This window comes from Ranitomeya variabilis, chromosome 7 (genome assembly GCF_051348905.1).
Source record: "Ranitomeya variabilis isolate aRanVar5 chromosome 7, aRanVar5.hap1, whole genome shotgun sequence".
NCBI classification, from domain to species: domain Eukaryota; kingdom Metazoa; phylum Chordata; class Amphibia; order Anura; family Dendrobatidae; genus Ranitomeya; species Ranitomeya variabilis.
The window spans coordinates 232,667,024-232,685,552 of NC_135238.1; the positions used below are offsets into that span (position 1 = coordinate 232,667,024).

Below are 18,529 nucleotides of genomic sequence, written 5' to 3' on the forward strand. Positions count from 1 at the left end.
TCAGTGAAGCATGCTGGAGGCGCAGTGTGAAACATGCTGGAGGCGCAGTGTGAAGCATGCTGGAGGCGCAGTGTGAAGCATGCTGGAGGCGCAGTGTAAAACATGGCTGAGGCACAGTGAAGCATGCTGGAGGCGCAGTGTGAAGCATGCTGGAGGCGCAGTGTGAAGCATGCTGGGGGCGCAGTGTGAAGCATGGTGGAGGCGCAGTGTGAAGCATGCTGGAGGCGCAGTGTGAAGCATGCTGGAGGCGCAGTGTGAAGCATGCTGGAGGCGCAGTGTGAAGAATGCTGGAGGCGCAGTGTGAAGCATGGTGGGGGCGCAGTCTGAAGCATGGTGGGGGCGCAGTGCGAAGCATGGTGGAGGCGCAGTGCGAAGCATGGTGGAGGCGCAGTGCGAAGCATGCTGGAGGCGCAGTGCGAAGCATGCTGGGGGCGCAGTGCGAAGCATGGTGGGGGCGCAGTTGGAAGCATGGTGGAAGCGTAGTGTGAAGCATGCTGGAGGCGCAGTGTAAAACATGGCTGAGGCACAGTGAAGCATGCTGGAGGCGCAGTGTGAAGCATGCTGGAGGCGCAGTGTGAAGCATGCTGGAGGCGCAGTGTGAAGCATGCTGGAGGCGCAGTGTGAAGCATGCTGGGGGCGCAGTGTGAAGCATGGTGGAGGCGCAGTGCGAAGCATGGTGGAGGTGCAGTCAGTGAAGCATGCTGGAGGCGCAGTGTGAAGCATGCTGGAGGCGCAGTGTGAAGCATGCTGGAGGCGCAGTGTGAAGCATGCTGGAGGCGCAGTGTAAAACATGGCTGAGGCACAGTGAAGCATGCTGGAGGCGCAGTGTGAAGCATGCTGGAGGCGCAGTGTGAAGCATGCTGGAGGCGCAGTGTGAAGCATGGTGGAGGCGCAGTGTGAAGCATGCTGGAGGCGCAGTGTGAAGCATGCTGGAGGCGCAGTGTGAAGCATGCTGGAGGCGCAGTGTGAAGCATGCTGGAGGCGCAGTGTGAAGCATGCTGGAGGCGCAGTGTGAAGCATGCTGGGGGCGCAGTGCGAAGCATGGTGGGGGCGCAGTTGGAAGCATGGTGGAAGCGTAGTGTGAAGCATGCTGGAGGCGCAGTGTAAAACATGGCTGAGGCACAGTGAAGCATGCTGGAGGCGCAGTGTGAAGCATGCTGGAGGCGCAGTGTGAAGCATGCTGGAGGCGCAGTGTGAAGCATGCTGGAGGCGCAGTGTGAAGCATGCTGGAGGCGCAGTGTGAAGCATGCTGGAGGCGCAGTGTGAAGCATGCTGGAGGCGCAGTGTGAAGCATGCTGGAGGCGCAGTGTGAAGCATGCTGGAGGCGCAGTGTGAAGCATGCTGGAGGCGCAGTGTGAAGCATGCTGGAGGCGCAGTGTGAAGCATGCTGGGGGCGCAGTGTGAAGCATGCTGGAGGCGCAGTGTGAAGCATGCTGGGGGCGCAGTGTGAAGCATGGTAGAGGCGCAGTGCGAAGCATGGTGGAGGCGCAGTTGGAAGCATGGTGGAAGCGTAGTGTGAAGCATGCTGGAGGCGCAGTGTAAAACATGGCTGAGGCACAGTGAAGCATGCTGGAGGCGCAGTGTGAAGCATGCTGGAGGCGCAGTGTGAAGCATGCTGGAGGCGCAGTGTGAAGCATGCTGGGGGCGCAGTGTGAAGCATGGTAGAGGCGCAGTGCGAAGCATGGTGGAGGCGCAGTTGGAAGCATGGTGGAAGCGTAGTGTGAAGCATGCTGGAGGCGCAGTGTAAAACATGGCTGAGGCACAGTGAAGCATGCTGGAGGCGCAGTGTGAAGCATGCTGGAGGCGCAGTGTGAAGCATGCTGGAGTCGCAGTGTGAATCATGCTGGAGGCGCAGTGTGAAGCATGCTGGAGGCGCAGTGTGAAGCATGCTGGGGGCGCAGTGTGAAGCATGCTGGGGGCGCAGTGCGAAGCATGGTAGAGGCGCAGTGCGAAGCATGGTGGAGGCGCAGTTGGAAGCATGGTGGAAGCGTAGTGTGAAGCATGCTGGAGGCGCAGTGTAAAACATGGCTGAGGCACAGTGAAGCATGCTGGAGGCGCAGTGTGAAGCATGCTGGGGGCGCAGTGTGAAGCATGGTGGAGGCGCAGTGCGAAGCATGGTGGAGGTGCAGTCAGTGAAGCATGCTGGAGGCGCAGTGTGAAGCATGCTGGAGGCGCAGTGTGAAGCATGCTGGAGGCGCAGTGTAAAACATGGCTGAGGCACAGTGAAGCATGCTGGAGTCGCAGTGTGAAGCATGCTGGAGGCGCAGTGTGAAGCATGCTGGGGGCGCAGTGTGAAGCATGGTGGAGGCGCAGTGTGAAGCATGCTGGAGGCGCAGTGTGAAGCATGCTGGAGGCGCAGTGTGAAGCATGCTGGAGGCGCAGTGTGAAGCATGCTGGAGGCGCAGTGTGAAGCATGGTGGGGCGCAGTCTGAAGCATGGTGGGGGCGCAGTGCGAAGCATGGTGGAGGCGCAGTGCGAAGCATGGTGGAGGCGCAGTGCGAAGCATGCTGGAGGCGCAGTGCGAAGCATGGTGGGGGCGCAGTTGGAAGCATGGTGGAAGCGTAGTGTGAAGCATGCTGGAGGCGCAGTGTAAAACATGGCTGAGGCACAGTGAAGCATGCTGGAGGCGCAGTGTGAAGCATGCTGCAGGCGCAGTGTGAAGCATGCTGGAGGCGCAGTGTGAAGCATGCTGGAGGCGCAGTGTGAAGCATGCTGGAGGCGCAGTGTGAAGCATGCTGGAGGCGCAGTGTGAAGCATGCTGGGGGCGCAGTGTGAAGCATGGTGGAGGCGCAGTGCGAAGCATGGTGGAGGTGCAGTCAGTGAAGCATGCTGGAGGCGCAGTGTGAAGCATGCTGGAGGCGCAGTGTGAAGCATGCTGGAGGCGCAGTGTGAAGCATGCTGGAGGCGCAGTGTGAAGCATGGTGGGGGCGCAGTCTGAAGCATGGTGGGGGCGCAGTGCGAAGCATGGTGGAGGCGCAGTGCGAAGCATGGTGGAGGCGCAGTGCGAAGCATGCTGGAGGCGCAGTGCGAAGCATGCTGGGGGCGCAGTGCGAAGCATGGTAGAGGCGCAGTGCGAAGCATGGTGGAGGCGCAGTTGGAAGCATGGTGGAAGCGTAGTGTGAAGCATGCTGGAGGCGCAGTGTAAAACATGGCTGAGGCACAGTGAAGCATGCTGGAGGCGCAGTGTGAAGCATGCTGGAGGCGCAGTGTGAAGCATGCTGGAGTCGCAGTGTGAATCATGCTGGAGGCGCAGTGTGAAGCATGCTGGAGGCGCAGTGTGAAGCATGCTGGGGGCGCAGTGTGAAGCATGCTGGGGGCGCAGTGCGAAGCATGGTAGAGGCGCAGTGCGAAGCATGGTGGAGGCGCAGTTGGAAGCATGGTGGAAGCGTAGTGTGAAGCATGCTGGAGGCGCAGTGTAAAACATGGCTGAGGCACAGTGAAGCATGCTGGAGGCGCAGTGTGAAGCATGCTGGAGGCGCAGTGTGAAGCATGCTGGAGGCGCAGTGTGAAGCATGCTGGAGGCGCAGTGTGAAGCATGCTGGAGGCGCAGTGTGAAGCATGCTGGAGGCGCAGTGTGAAGCATGCTGGAGGCGCAGTGTGAAGCATGCTGGGGGCGCAGTGTGAAGCATGGTAGAGGCGCAGTGCGAAGCATGGTGGAAGCGTAGTGTGAAGCATGCTGGAGGCGCAGTGTAAAACATGGCTGAGGCACAGTGAAGCATGCTGGAGGCGCAGTGTGAAGCATGCTGGAGGCGCAGTGTGAAGCATGCTGGAGGCGCAGTGTGAAGCATGCTGGAGGCGCAGTGTGAAGCATGCTGGAGGCGCAGTGTGAAGCATGCTGGGGGCGCAGTGCGAAGCATGGTGGAGGTGCAGTCAGTGAAGCATGGTGGAGGTGCAGTCAGTGAAGCATGCTGGAGGCGCAGTGTGAAGCATGCTGGAGGCGCAGTGTGAAGCATGCTGGAGGCGCAGTGTGAAGCATGCTGGAGGCGCAGTGCGAAGCATGGTGGAGGCGCAGTTGGAAGCATGGTGGAAGCGTAGTGTGAAGCATGCTGGAGGCGCAGTGTAAAACATGGCTGAGGCACAGTGAAGCATGCTGGAGGCGCAGTGTGAATCATGCTGGAGGCGCAGTGTGAAGCATGCTGGAGGCGCAGTGTGAAGCATGCTGGAGGCGCAGTGTGAATCATGCTGGAGGCGCAGTGTGAAGCATGCTGGAGGCGCAGTGTGAAGCATGCTGGAGGCGCAGTGTGAAGCATGCTGGGGGCGCAGTGCGAAGCATGGTAGAGGCGCAGTGCGAAGCATGGTGGAGGCTCAGTGTGAAGCATGCTGGAGGCGCAGTGTGAAGCATGCTGGAGGCGCAGTGTGAAGCATGCTGGAGGCGCAGTGTGAAGCATGCTGGAGGCGCAGTGTGAAGCATGCTGGGGGCGCAGTGCGAAGCATGGTAGAGGCGCAGTGCGAAGCATGGTGGAGGCGCAGTTGGAAGCATGGTGGAAGCGTAGTGTGAAGCATGCTGGAGGCGCAGTGTAAAACATGGCTGAGGCACAGTGAAGCATGCTGGAGGCGCAGTGTGAAGCATGCTGGAGGCGCAGTGTGAAGCATGCTGGAGGCGCAGTGTGAAGCATGCTGGGGGCGCAGTGCGAAGCATGGTGGAGGCGCAGTGCGAAGCATGGTGGAGGTGCAGTCAGTGAAGCATGCTGGAGGCGCAGTGTGAAGCATGCTGGAGGCGCAGTGTGAAGCATGCTGGAGGCGCAGTGTGAAGCATGCTGGAGGCGCAGTGTGAAGCATGCTGGAGGCGCAGTGTGAAGCATGCTGGAGGCGCAGTGTGAAGCATGCTGGGGGCGCAGTGCGAAGCATGGTGGAGGCGCAGTCAGTGAAGCATGCTGGAGGCGCAGTGTGAAGCATGCTGGAGGCGCAGTGTGAAGCATGCTGGAGGCGCAGTGTGAAGCATGCTGGGGGCGCAGTGTGAAGCATGCTGGGGGCGCAGTGTGAAGCATGCTGGGGCGCAGTGTGAAGCATGGTGGGGGCGCAGTGTGAAGCATGGTGGGGGCGCAGTGTGAAGCATGGTGGGGGCGCAGTGTGAAGCATGGTGGGGGCGCAGTCTGAAGCATGGTGGAGGCGCAGTGTGAAGCATGCTGGAGGTGCAGTGTGAAGCATGGTGGAGGTGCCAGTGTGAAGCATGGCGGAGGCGCATGGTGGAGGTGCAGGCGCAGTGTGAAGCATGCTGGAGGCGCAGCGTAAAACATGGTGGAGGCGCAGCGTGAAGCATGGTGGAGGCGCAGCGTGAAGCATGCTGGAGGCGCAGTGTGAAGCATGGAGGCGCAGTGTGAAGCATGGTGGAGGCGCAGTGTGAAGCATGGTGGGGGCGCAGTGTGAAGCATGCTGGGGGCGCAGTGTGAAGCATGGTGGGGGCGCAGTGTGAAGCATGGTGGGGGCGCAGTGTGAAGCATGGTGGGGGCGCAGTGTGAAGCATGGTGGGGGCGCAGTGTGAAGCATGGTGGGGGCGCAGTGTGAAGCATGGTGGGGGCGCAGTGTGAAGCATGGTGGAGGTGCAGTGTGAAGCATGGTGGAGGTGCAGTGTGAAGCATGGTGGAGGGGCGTTGTGAAGCATGGTGGGGGCGCAGTGTGAAGCATGGTGGGGGCGCAGTGTGAAGCATGGTGGGGGCGCAGTGTGAAGCATGGTGGGGGCGCAGTGTGAAGCATGGTGGAGGTGCCAGTGTGAAGCATGGTGGAGGTGCAGTGTGAAGCATGGTGGAGGTGCAGTGTGAAGCATGGTGGAGGTGCAGTGTGAAGCATGGTGGAGGCGCAGTGTGAAGCATGGTGGAGGTGCAGTGTGAAGCAGCCTGTGATGAGGGGGGTGGATTTCAGCCTACCACAGGCACTTATAGACTATTCATCAGATCTGGAGCCACAAATCAGAGAAGGTTGAAAACAACATAAAGCTTTGACCGATTTCTTCTTTTTTCACGTCCAAAGATTAAGAATAATGTCAGCCGTCATTCGCTCCCTCAGGATGGTCATGTCCCATTGGCTTTCACCTTGACCTCTACGCTCCCATGATGCACTGCAAATGATCACATGAAATTGGGGCAAGATAGGGAAAGTGTTTATTGTGGGGTTTTCTTTATTTTTATTTATTAACCCCTGACTTCCCAGCTGCTTTACATGTGAAGAGGGTTTACGTACAAAATCCAGGTATAAAGGACCGTAACAGACTGGTACAGAGGGGAACAGAGCCTGGCTCAGGGGCAGACGATGCCCAGGGCATCGGGGAAGGAGCCAGTGACGTCCTCTACATCTGGCGCAGCATCGGCTCCTCCAGTCGTCGGCGTTATCAGCTCTTACGTCTTTTACACAACCTTGAGTCGCTGTTTGTAGAGAAACATTGTCCTATCTTCATTCCCCGTCACAGAGGATCCTAGATATAAAGCTGCAGACCCCAGGAGTGGCCCATGGTCCTTAAAGGTTTTTTTTGAATCAGTACAGTATAAGTGTTAAGTGTCTACTCTCTGGGGGTCCCACCGCTGAGAACCAATAATGAGAACGAAGTTCCTGTATCCTCCTAGTGGCGAACACTAAATGTACAAATCTCGGCTAGAGAAATCCGACTATAGCGCTCGTGTTATATCTCATACTCATCACCGGGGCTGTCCTGCTGGCTCAGTGGTTAATTCAGTCCCCTGGCATCACTGGGGCTGGCCTGCTGGCTCAGTAGTTAGTTCAGTCCCCTGGCATCACCAGGGCTGCCCTCCTGTCTCAATGATTAGTTTGGTCTCCTGGCATCAACGGGGCTGCCCTACTGGCTCAATCATTAGTTTGGTCTCCTGGCATCACCAGGGCTGCCCTGCTGGCTCAGTGGTTAGATCAGTCCACTGGCATCACTAGGTCTGTCCTGCTGGCTCAGTGGTTAGTTCAGTCCCCTGGCATCACTGGGGCTATCCTGCTGAATCGGTGGTTAGTTCTGTCTTCTGGCATCACCGTGGCTCTCCTGCTGGCTCAGTGGTTAGTTCAGTCTTCTGGCATCAATGGAGTATGTCTGCTGGCTCAGAGGTTAGTTTGGTCTCCTGGCATCACTGGGGCCCTCCTGCTAACTCAGTATTTAGTTCACTCTTCTGGAATTACCAGGGCCCTCCTGTTGGCTCAGTGGTTAATTCTGTCTCCTGGCATTACCGAGGCTGCCCTGCTGGCTCATTGGTTAGCTTGGTCTCCTGGCATCAGTGGCGTTCTCCTGCTGGCTCAGTGGTTAGTTAGGTCTCCTGGCATTACTGTTGCTCCTCCTTGTTGTCTCCTTAAGTGGCTCAGTGGTTATTACCTCTAGATCTTGTCTTTAACTTTAGTGTGAAACTCTACATATGATTTGTTTTACTTAGTCCAGATATTTTACCTTCTTACCAAAATCTACAAATATCAGGATTTGGCTGTTTGTGCCTTTTCTGCCCCCACTTTTCCTGATTACTTCAATCCATATTGGATCTTCAGACTCTGACATTTATATTATGTTGTTTCAGAATATTCCGGAGCAGCGCGGACCGTCGGCGCTCAGCGATCGGCTGCAGCAGTTATACCGCGATGTGGTTGTCATTCAGGAACAGCAGGAAACTACAGGTGAGTTACCCGGCATCAACCTGAAAACCTGCCGCTCATCGTCTGTGTCACCGAGAGGGGAGGCACGGACGCTACGCTCCACGGCACAGTAGGGTGCGTCCTGAATGGCATGTAATGTAAGTCCGTATAACCGAGGTCTGTAATGCCCCCACAAGGCTGCCAATAGTCTCCAACTTCTGAGAATATGCCCATTTATATAGGGCACCCCTCCCCCGATCTACAGCAATCAGTAGTGGTATGCATGGTGCCCACAGAGGACCCCAAACAGAGCAGACCCTCACTTTATACAGACTCCAGGCCGTACTCTTCTTTATACAGACCAGGACCCCTATATAAAACCCTCCCCCACCTCATTTACAGACCCCAAACCCCAGACCAGACCCTTCTTTATACAGACCCCAGCCCTGAGCCCACTTTATACAGATTCTAGGAGAAATTCTATACCAACCCCAGACCCCATTATGGAGACACTAAGAACAGGACCCATTTATAGAAATAATACCCCCTGTATACAACCCTATTCCCCTCATTTACAGACCCCTCCTATTTATAGACTCTAGACCCCTCTATATCACCTTTATATTGGCACCAGACCACGTCTCTCCTCAATACAAACCTACACATTGCAGACCAGACCCCTCGTGTCTACGGGCCCCTCGCGTCTGCAGAGTCCTCCCATTAGCCCCCTGTAGGTGAACCGCTTTAAATATAGACACTAGACTAAGACACCCCCACCTGATTATAGACCCCCCAAATTGCAAACTCCATGAGGTCTCCCCTGCTTGCAGTCCCCAGAACAGACTCCTCCAGCAATGCAGAATAGTGTAGGAAGGAGACGTGACTCTGCGCCACTCGTGGGGGATAGGACGTCATTGCTGCAGTGCACGGTGGCCATTAGAGTGTCGGCCCCCCGTGGTTAGACCCGATTCAGATGTTTGTCATCATCTGCAGGTGATGGAGTCCGGCCGCTGACAGAACAGTCACATGATGGTGACGGCCACGTTTCTGCTGCTCCGGACCCTTCTACAGATCAGCAAGGTGTGGACGATGGAGCCACACAGAAGCCCTCTCAGGTGGGTTGTGATCTGGGCAGCGGACTACTACTCCCATCATCTGCTGTGCAAGCACACCTCAGCACTAACAGGAAACTAATAGAATTATGCTCCATACACATCCAGAGCTGCATTCATTACTATTTGCAAAAACAAGCAAAATCCCCTTTTACAGGGAGGAAAACATTTAAAGTGACGGTTCAGCTTCTCAGGTGTGGGGGCCGCAGCGTTTTGAGCTCTTGCGACCCCGGAGCTGCACTTCTCCAGCAGTATATCTGAGGTTGTGACATCACTTGTGATGTCACTGTATGATGTCATCGGCGCCTCACCGCTGCACTGTTGTGTACTCTGAATAGGACGGTGACTGCGGAGCCAGGGGAAAGCTGCGAGGGTTTTTGCTCTGCTGATCAGCAGCTGCATGCAGTGGGAACACGGTGACCCGCGAGATCCTTTGATCTGATGCCCACTACTGTCTTGTGACCTCCTGCGCTCGCTGTACGGCACCAGTCAGGTCACTGTGCTCAGAACACACCGACATGAGCCGATCAGTGACAAGCACGGCCCTTTATAGGAGCCCAGCCACATAAAGAAGTTAGGGCATGTAGGTCGTGTCCACACTATGCAATTAGGTGGCATTTTTTGGCGCTACGTCACTGTTCCCACCCAACAATCTGGAGGATGGGCCTCTAAAAATGGCCAATCAGAATAGAGTGGCTTATAGGATGGTCAAAGATGGCGGCGCCCTGTATTTGGCTTCTCTGGATGGTCGCTGGTCCTTTCTCCACCGATCATCTGCCCAGTTTGGTGATGCCCCCTAATTTCAAATCCCCCATTGCACGGTTCCCACTCTGACACCTGTGGATGAGGGATTTGGGGAGTGCAAACTTTCACAATTACTTTTATGGATTTTCTGGTATCATGCGTTTTTCTCAGCTGAGGGTTTGTTACAATAAACATTCTAATTAGAGATGAGCAAACCCGAACGTAAAAGTTGGGGATTCGTACCGCACTAAACACCGAACTCGGACTTCTCCTGGACGTCTGTTGCAAAGTTTGGGGTCCCGGGGGAAGTACGATGAGAGAGAATTTTTTTTTTCCCAGATCCAAAGTTCGTGTCTCCATTGTTTTCAATCGGGTTCTGGTACCAGAACTCAAACTTCACGGGTTCCCTGATCCCTAGTTTTAATATAACTTGCTTCATCGTCTGAACATTTTCAATACCTCGACTTGCTGTCAGAGAATGGGAACACTCCTGACTCCATTTAGAATTTAGAAGCTGACATTATCTACTCACAGCTCAGGGTTTGTTACTATTGTATCCACTCTAGACAGTTCTCCTAAAGCTAAACCCAACAGCAGCACAGCTCTTTCACCTGTTCTCATAGTTTGTTACTATGTATCGGTGTGGAAAACATATTAGTCTGCGGTGGAAACTATTTAGATCACAGAGGATACATTGTAACAAACCCATTGCCTGTAGATGACTGAAAGAATGCTTCTATTCCCTGACAGCAAGCAGAGATTTTGAAAATATTGACATAATCAAAGTTCTATTAGTAAATTGCAGAACTTTGCATATTGCGGATGTTGTTTTTCACAGGTTCCTCTGGATGACGTCCTGTCACTGACACAGCGCCCCCCGATTGTCATATCCAAGGCCAAGAAAAGGAAAGCTAAGGGGCTGTTCACATGATGAACCTCGGCAAGAGGGGGCGACACTACCCAGGACAGGAGCCGAGGCCCCCACAGCATCAGCTCTGCCATTGATTCACTGCAGAGTACAGGTTCCCATCTGACAAGCTGTGGCCCCCTAGTGGTGAACATGCAGATTACACCCTGTATGTGGGGATTCGGCCACCAGGAATCTGCTGCAGACTAAACGCAGGAAGTCGTCTACAAGTTTATATTTAATTTAGAAGCGATAATTTCTAATAAATGTGTTTTCTTACAGATCTGCCCCTTTATTATTTCAAGCACACTGGGATCGTCTGCAGGTTTATGGATTTTTAAAGGTTTATAATACAGGGAGCAGCTGAAAACTGACTGACCTGCCGAGAAAATAGTCCGACCCAGCACTGATCACCGAGGGGAATTGCAACCCCTTTAATTAAACACATCTGAATTCTACTCTATTTTCCCCATACACTTTCTGCACTGACTACTGAATATGGACAGCACTGATATGGTGCACCAGCAGAATAGTGAGTGCAGCTCTGGGGTATAATACAGGATGTAACTCAGGATCAGTAATGTAATGTATGTACACAGTGACTGCACCAGCAGAATAGTGAGTGCAGCTCTGGAGTATAATACAGGATGTAACTCAGGATCAGTAATGTAATGTATGTACACAGTGACTGCACCAGCAGAATAGTGAGTGCAGCTCTGGGGTATAATACAGGATGTAACCCAGCATCAGTAATGTAATGTAATGTATGTACACAGTGACTGCACCAGCAGAATAGTGAGTGCAGCTCTGGAGTATAATACAGGATGTAACTGAGGATCAGTAATGTATGTACACAGTGAGTGCAGCTCTGGAGTATAATATAGGAGGTAACTCAGGATCAGTAATGTATGTACACAGTGACTGCACCAGCAGAATAGTGAGTGCAGCTCTGGGGTATAATATAGGAGGTAACTCAGGATCAGTAATGTATGTACACAGTGAGTGCAGCTCTTGGGTATAGTACAGGATGTATTCAGGACTGTGGTTACAATGTTACTTGTACGGAGGACTTCTTGGTGTGGAATTTGTTCACTTTGAAAAATTAGAGCAGGCCGATGGGCCAATTAGCTCTGTGTTATAATTTTGGAAAAGTACAGATGGAAATGTGTTACCAGCATCAATAATAATAAAGATTTGTCCGCGCCAGACACATCCGCTCTCTATTCACAAAACGTCATAAATGATCATTAACACAAACTTGCCATGAAAAATTAACTGTGCAGGAAACTAACAGAGATACAGCGGAAAAAGCTGAAAATATTCAGAAAAGTCACAAAGGCTGACATCTCATGGTCTGCTGCTCCATCTCATACTCCGGCACCTTTCAGCATTCACCAGGAGCTGCAGGATCATACTGCTAAAAAAAAACCAGCAGAATTCTGGATGTTTTTCTTGAATCTTCCTCATCACCTGGAGAATCTCAGAACATAAGGAAATTCCCAATATACAGTGGTCCTTAACACTGGTTTCAGTTGAGTTCCATTTCTGACATGGAGTAAAATTCTGAAAATCCTGATTGCCTGCAGCCACCACTAGGGGGAGCTCAGGAGCCGACTGTCTACACATTAACTACTTCCATACGGCCTAGAGACTTTAAACATCAGGGAGATCCATGAATTACTCTGCAGTGACTCTAAAACATGACAGTCAGCAAATACATGGAGATCGTGCAGGAGCAGGAAGTCAGACACAGCCACACTCCCCAAAGAGAAGACAGAAATGGTTTATTATCATCTCTGCTTTCTTGATCGTTACATACACAGCATGCGACAGCACTTCTTCCTCTGGACCCAGTGTTCATGTGATCACTGGGTGTCAGGAGGGAGCAGGAGCTGCTGGGTCTTAGCAGATGTCATCCGCGCAGCCAGGAAGTTTCTTTTCCCCTGTAACTTGCATGAATATAGCAGCCCCAGTTACAGGAAAAGTCAGATATATAAAAAAAAGTATCAAAATATTGTGATACTGAAAATGACCCTGTTGTGAAAATTAAAAAGGAAAATACAATTAAGAATGTATTTTAGTGGTCATAAAAAATGTGAAAAACACATTTCATTACATATTTATTTTCTTTTAAAGGAAAGTAAAAATTAACCTCATGTATCACGAAGAGGCAAAAATTATTTCATTATCTGAAGGTAAAATCATTTTAGAGGTCTAAATACTCCCATGTACGAAAAAACGTGAAAATGGGCGATCCTTAACGAGTTAAAGGGGTAATAGTAATGAAATCGTTCACGACTGTCTATTGTGCCATGTATGGTCTCTAACTGCTTCCTCTAATTATTATTGGATTCAGTATATTAATTGTATACACGATGCTCCTGAGCTCCCCCTGGTGGTGAGTGCAGGTGGGCAGAATTCTGCCATTTACCTCTGTGTCTATGCAGGGGATTTGGAGCTGATAATTTGCACTTTATCTAGTAAAATGTCCTCCATCATCTCCAGCCCAAGCCCAGGCAGGTACAGAATAGCGAGAAGGAAATATCTGGCGGAATAGTCTGCGGTTTGCACAGAGAATGAGGCAGCACAGTGAAGGAATTGAATTAAGTTTAGTACAGACTTTAAAATGAAAATAAAAAAATCTGTGGAAGGTCGGACGGACGAGAGAAGCGAGATCTTAAATCAGATACTGACACTGAAATGGGGAAAATCAAATATACTGATGGGTGTCAGATTCAATGTAAACCCAAATGACGGGAGGAATGTGCGGCTCAGGGAGGAAATGTATTCACCCCGGTGCGGAGCGGCATCGTACAGCTCGAGGTGCGACACTCATGATATATATATGTGTGAGTGTGTGTGTGTGTGTGTGTGTGTGTGTGTGTGTGTATATGTATATATATATATATATATATATATATATATATATATATATATATATATACATACATACATACATACATACATACATACATACATACATACATATACATATATATATACACACACACACATATACATATATATACTGTGCCTTGCGAAAGTATTCGCCCCCCCCTGGAACTTTTCAACCTTTTCCCACATATCATGCTTCAAACATAAAGATGCCAAATGTAAATTTTTGGTGAAGAATCAACAAGTGGAACACAATTGTGAAGTTGAACGAAAGTTATTGGTTATTTTACATTTTTGTGGAAATTCAAAAACTGAAAAGTGGGGCGTGCAATATTATTCGGCCCTTTACTTTCAGTGCAGCAAACTCCCTCCAGAAGTTCATTGTGGATCTCAGAATGATCCAATGTTGTCCTAAACGCCTAATGATGATAAATATAATCTCCACCTGTGTGTAATCAAGTCTCCGTATAAATGCACCTGCTCTGTGATAGTCTCAGGGTTCTGTGTGAAGCACAGAGAGCATCATGAAGACCAAGGAACACAACAGGCAGGTCCGTGATACTGTTGTGGAGAAGTTTAAAGCCGGATTTGGATACAAAATGATTTCCAAAACTTTAAACATCCCCAGGAGCACTGTGCAAGCGATCATATTGTAATGGAAGGAGTATCATACCACTGCAAATCTACCAAGACCCGGCCGTCCCTCTAAACTTTCATCTCAGACAAGGAGAAGACTGATCAGAGATGAAGCCAAGAGGCCCATGATCACTCTGGATGAACTGCCGAGATCTACAGCTGAGGTGGGACAGTCTGTCCATAGGACAACAATCAGTCATACACTGCACAAATCTGGCCTTTATGGAAGAGTGGCAAGAAGAAAGCCATTTCTCAAAGATAACCATAAAAAGTGTCGGTTAAAGTTTGCAACAAGCCACCTGGGAGACACCAAACATGTGGAAGAAGGTGCTCTGGTCAGATGAAACCAAAATCAAACTTTTTGGCAACAATGCCAAACGATATGTTTGGCGTAAAGGCAACACAGCTCATCACCCTGAACACACCATCCCCACTGTCAAACATGGTGGTGGCAGCATCATGGTTTGGGCCTGCTTTTCTTCAGCAGGGACAGGGAAGATGGTTAAAATTGATGGGAAGATGGATGGAGCCAAATACAGGACCATTCTTGAAGAAAACCTGTTGCAGTCTGCAAAAGAGCTGAGACTGGGACGGAGATTTGTCTTCCAACAAGACAATGATCCCAAACATAAAGCAAAATCTACAATGGAATGGTTCACAAATAAACGTATCCAGGTGTTAGAATGGCCAAGTCAGAGTCCAGACCTCAATCCAATCGAGAATCTGTGGAAAGAGCTGAAAACTGCTGTTCACAAACGATCTCCATCCAACCTCACTGAGCTCGAGCTGTTTGCCAAGGAAGAATGGGCGAGAATTTCAGTCTCTGGATGTACAAAACTGATAGAGACAAACCCCAAGCGACTTGTAATCGCAGCAAAAGGGGCGCAACAAAGTATTAAGCTAAAGGGGCTGAATAATATTGCACGCCCCACTTCTCAGTTTTTGAATTTCCACAAAAATTTAAAATAAACAATAAATTTAGTTCAACTTCACAATTGCGTTCCACTTGTTGATTCTTTATGTTTGAAGCACGATATGTGGGAAAAGGTTAAAAAGTTCCAGGAGGCCGAATACTTTCGCAAGGCACTGTGTGTATAAATATTTTTATATATACATACATATATATACATACAGTACAGACCAAAAGTTTGGACACACCTTCTCATTTAAAGATTTTTCAGTATTTTCATGACTATGAAAATTGCACATTCATACTGAAGGCATCAAAACTATGAATTAACACGTGGAATTATATACTTAACAAAAAAGTGTGAAACAACTGAAATTATGTCTTATATTCTAAGTATATAATTCCATATGTGTTAATTCATAGTTTTGATGCCTTCAGTGTGAATTCACAATTTTCATAGTCCTAAAAATACAGAAAAATCTTTAAATGAGAAGGTGTGTCCAAACTTTTGGTCTGTACTGTATGTGTATGTATGTATGTATGTATGTATATATATATATATATATATATATATATATATACATATATACACACACACACGAGACGTAGAGCGGACTACAGAGAGAAGGACGGACAATCGGATGTCGGATTATTACAAAGGAAGGAACACGAACTGCACAAATACAATCTGTATCATCATTGCAATTATGTATCACTTGAGAAAGTGTCCGCCATTTTTATCCAAAACGTCGTGTGGGCTGGTTATAATTCATTTTTTCCTCATCTGATTTTGGAACGCTGCCCCCATTTATTGGATCTTGGGTTTTGGTGATAATCTTGGAGGCTTTTTACCGGTCTTAGATATGAGATAGATGCAGCATATTTCCATTCAAAGATTGATACGGTAGTTACATAGACACATAAATACAAAGATACTTTGTATCCAAGTGTAAGTATCTGCTTGTATCTATCGATCTTATATACTATAGAAATTTAGATTTATGTAAGATCCATAGATACTAACAGAAACATAGACACTTTGTATGTATTGATCTTTGATAATGATGATAGTTAGATCTTTCTAATTAAGATTGATAGATACAAATTATCAATGTATTTGTTTGTATCTCTGTCTTCCTATGTATCTATTGATTTTAGATATGTAGATATATAAATACTTAGATCACTATATCTGATTGTTTGATACATATTTCGTTATCAATTTAGTATCAATCTCCTTTCCTTTTACAATTTTCCTTCTCTGTACATCACCCCAGATTATTTCTTATATATCCACCACTTGGTGCTGATACATTTTGTACATTACTCTTGCCTTGCATCATTCTGCACTGCCTGTATTATACATTATATATATATATATATACATATATATATATATATATATATATATATATATATATACACACACACCCCTTCTAGTGGGTCAGATAGTGGCAGTATACAGAGATATACACTGATATATGGGACTTCTGTCTCTTGCAGGATCTGATTAACCCCTTGTGAGGGTGTCATTGTTGGCAGCGGTGCTGGGTTCGCCTGGGGTTGTAAATAGTGACTTTTCTGCCTGCCCTGTACTATAGCTGTGCCCCACCTGGATAATTTGTCACTTTTTTTTTATCGGTGGTTTTGGGGGAGCCAGGCTTGTGTAAAGGCCTCTTTGATTGGCCCGGGAGTATTTTTAGAATGGGGATAACAAGGGCAGTGAATGAACAAGGCTTGCAGAGAGTCCGTCTAGCTCCTGGCGGGACCTGGTGTCCCCATCTTTCATTAGTGCACCCCCCTCCTCCTCAGTCGGAGACAGTGCGACTGGCACTGAGGGGCTTGGATGTAGCGTATGGGGGCACCACAACGCAGAGGTCAAGGAGGGTTTTATTAGGGTTAAACCACAGTTTATAATTAGCTGTCGCTGTAACGGGGCGCGTTATAACCCTTTCATGCCTACATGGGTCAGGCCAGTGCTGCAGTGAAGTGCGGCATTACAGTTCAATCAGGTTGTACAAGAAATAAAATCAGTGGGTCCCTCAGCAGCGCAGAGTATTTCAGGAGAGAGTTGCGCTCATCGTGTGGAAGTTAGCCCTTGTTTGCTGGATTGAATGAAGAGAAAACGTTAGCAAATCAGGATGAAAGCTCTTGGAAGGGATGGGGGCTCGAAGCAGCACAGAGTATTTAAGGAGAGGAGGGTGTTGATATTTTTGGGGGGCCATGACCCATCCATTCAGGTGATGATGTTAGTGAGAACTTAGGAGGGGGTGGTGGATCGAGACAAGTGGGAGATGATTGACAGATTAAAATTGAATAGTGAAGGGGTTTCCTCCAGCAGCATTTTAGGAAAGGAGCATGATGATCTTTTGGGAGATGAAAGAACAAGACCGATATTTAAAGGGATAGTTCCTCCATGGAGGGAGAGCGGCCGTGATATCTGCTGGGTCACATTCGCAGGGGGTCACATTCGCAGGACTATCACTTTGACTTCTTTAGTCAGTAGCTACATTGAGGTTTTGAAGCATTTCCTGCCGGCGCTCCAGCAGGCGATCAGATGCTGCCCACGGGCCGACGCCAACCTCACGGGGACAGACAACTGTTCCTGCCGCCATTGATCAGGACATTTGATTTTTGTTTTGAAAAATTTTTTTTTTCCAGAAGGTCTAATTTTATAAAAGTGTCTGTAATTTGTGGTGCAGACGGTTCATATATGTGTTTTCCCCGAGTACAAGGTGCACATACGCTGAAAAATGTGGGACTAAGAGGCAGCATCTTCAGCAGCACAGAGTATTTTAGGACCGTGTGCTGATCTTAGGGAACGGGTTGAAGAATCAGGGTGTCTGCAGCACAAAGTATTTAAGGAGGAGAGTGTCTCTTTGTAGGAGATCACAGAATGAGCATTACAGGAAAGAAATATATCTTGGTACCGTGTTAGCCAGTAGATAGAAAAATATTTAGAATTGAGCGTCCTCAGTGGTTGATACCTTTTAATGGCTAACTGAAAAGATGGTAACAAATTGCAAGCTTTCGAGACTACATACGTCTCTTCATCAGTCTTTGCCTGATGAAGAGACGTATGTAGTCTCGAAAGCTTGCAATTTGTTACCATCTTTTCAGAATGAGCATTATAATTTTATAAAAGGTCTCAGAATAGAAGAAGAGTTATATAGCGGACGGAGTAGGGCCCCACAGCAGCACAGAGTGTTTCAGGGGAAGGTCCCAGGGTGACTGTAATGCCGCCTGCTCACTGAGCCTTCACTGCCCGTTCTGGGTACTCAGCTCCTGCACCCACATCAGGCTTTATTACAGGTCACTGTACAATTCCTGCTCGGGACGGACGTAACGCTGCGATGACATTATTTCCTTCCTCCTGTGCCACGTCTGCCCGTGTCCTGCCCTCGGTGAAGTGCCAGCACTATTCCTCTGGCAACATCAGTAATTAGTATTTTCCCATTTGCAATCAGTCCGTGATGCCGCGCTCTGGTTTTTGCGCACGGCTGTGCATCATTTTCGGGCGTATAGACCTACCGGAGGAGGACACTCGGAAGGACTATACTGCTGCCCACCTCCACGTTCGCTCTGCCGGCACCATTATAGTCTATGGCCCCATCGGCGCAGACATCCACATCCCATTTTGCGGGGGAGGGTGGGGGCAACGAAAGTGGAGAAAAGCGCAATGTGAAAAGACTAAGGATGAAGGCAACATCAGGGGCTTGAAGGGAAAGTCCACTTTTCTGAACTTTTTATTGTTCCTCTGCTTCTAAAATA

At 49.3% G+C, this 18,529-nt stretch overlaps 1 protein-coding gene and 1 long non-coding RNA gene across 2 annotated transcripts in view; one reads left to right on the forward strand and one right to left on the reverse strand.

Moving 5' to 3' along the window:
* NHEJ1 (non-homologous end joining factor 1) overlaps window positions 1–10,598 on the forward strand; it is a 78,158-nt gene extending 67,560 nt beyond the window's left edge. The window contains exons 6-8 of the mRNA XM_077273171.1: window positions 7,500–7,596; window positions 8,548–8,669; window positions 10,249–10,598. Coding sequence (XP_077129286.1) covers window positions 7,500–7,596; window positions 8,548–8,669; window positions 10,249–10,341 — 312 coding nt within the window. The 3' untranslated portion in view covers window positions 10,342–10,598. The remainder of the gene's footprint in view (window positions 1–7,499; window positions 7,597–8,547; window positions 8,670–10,248) is intronic.
* LOC143784662 (uncharacterized) overlaps window positions 1–18,529 on the reverse strand; it is a 260,577-nt gene that overhangs the window by 68,680 nt on the left and 173,368 nt on the right. The window lies entirely within an intron of this gene.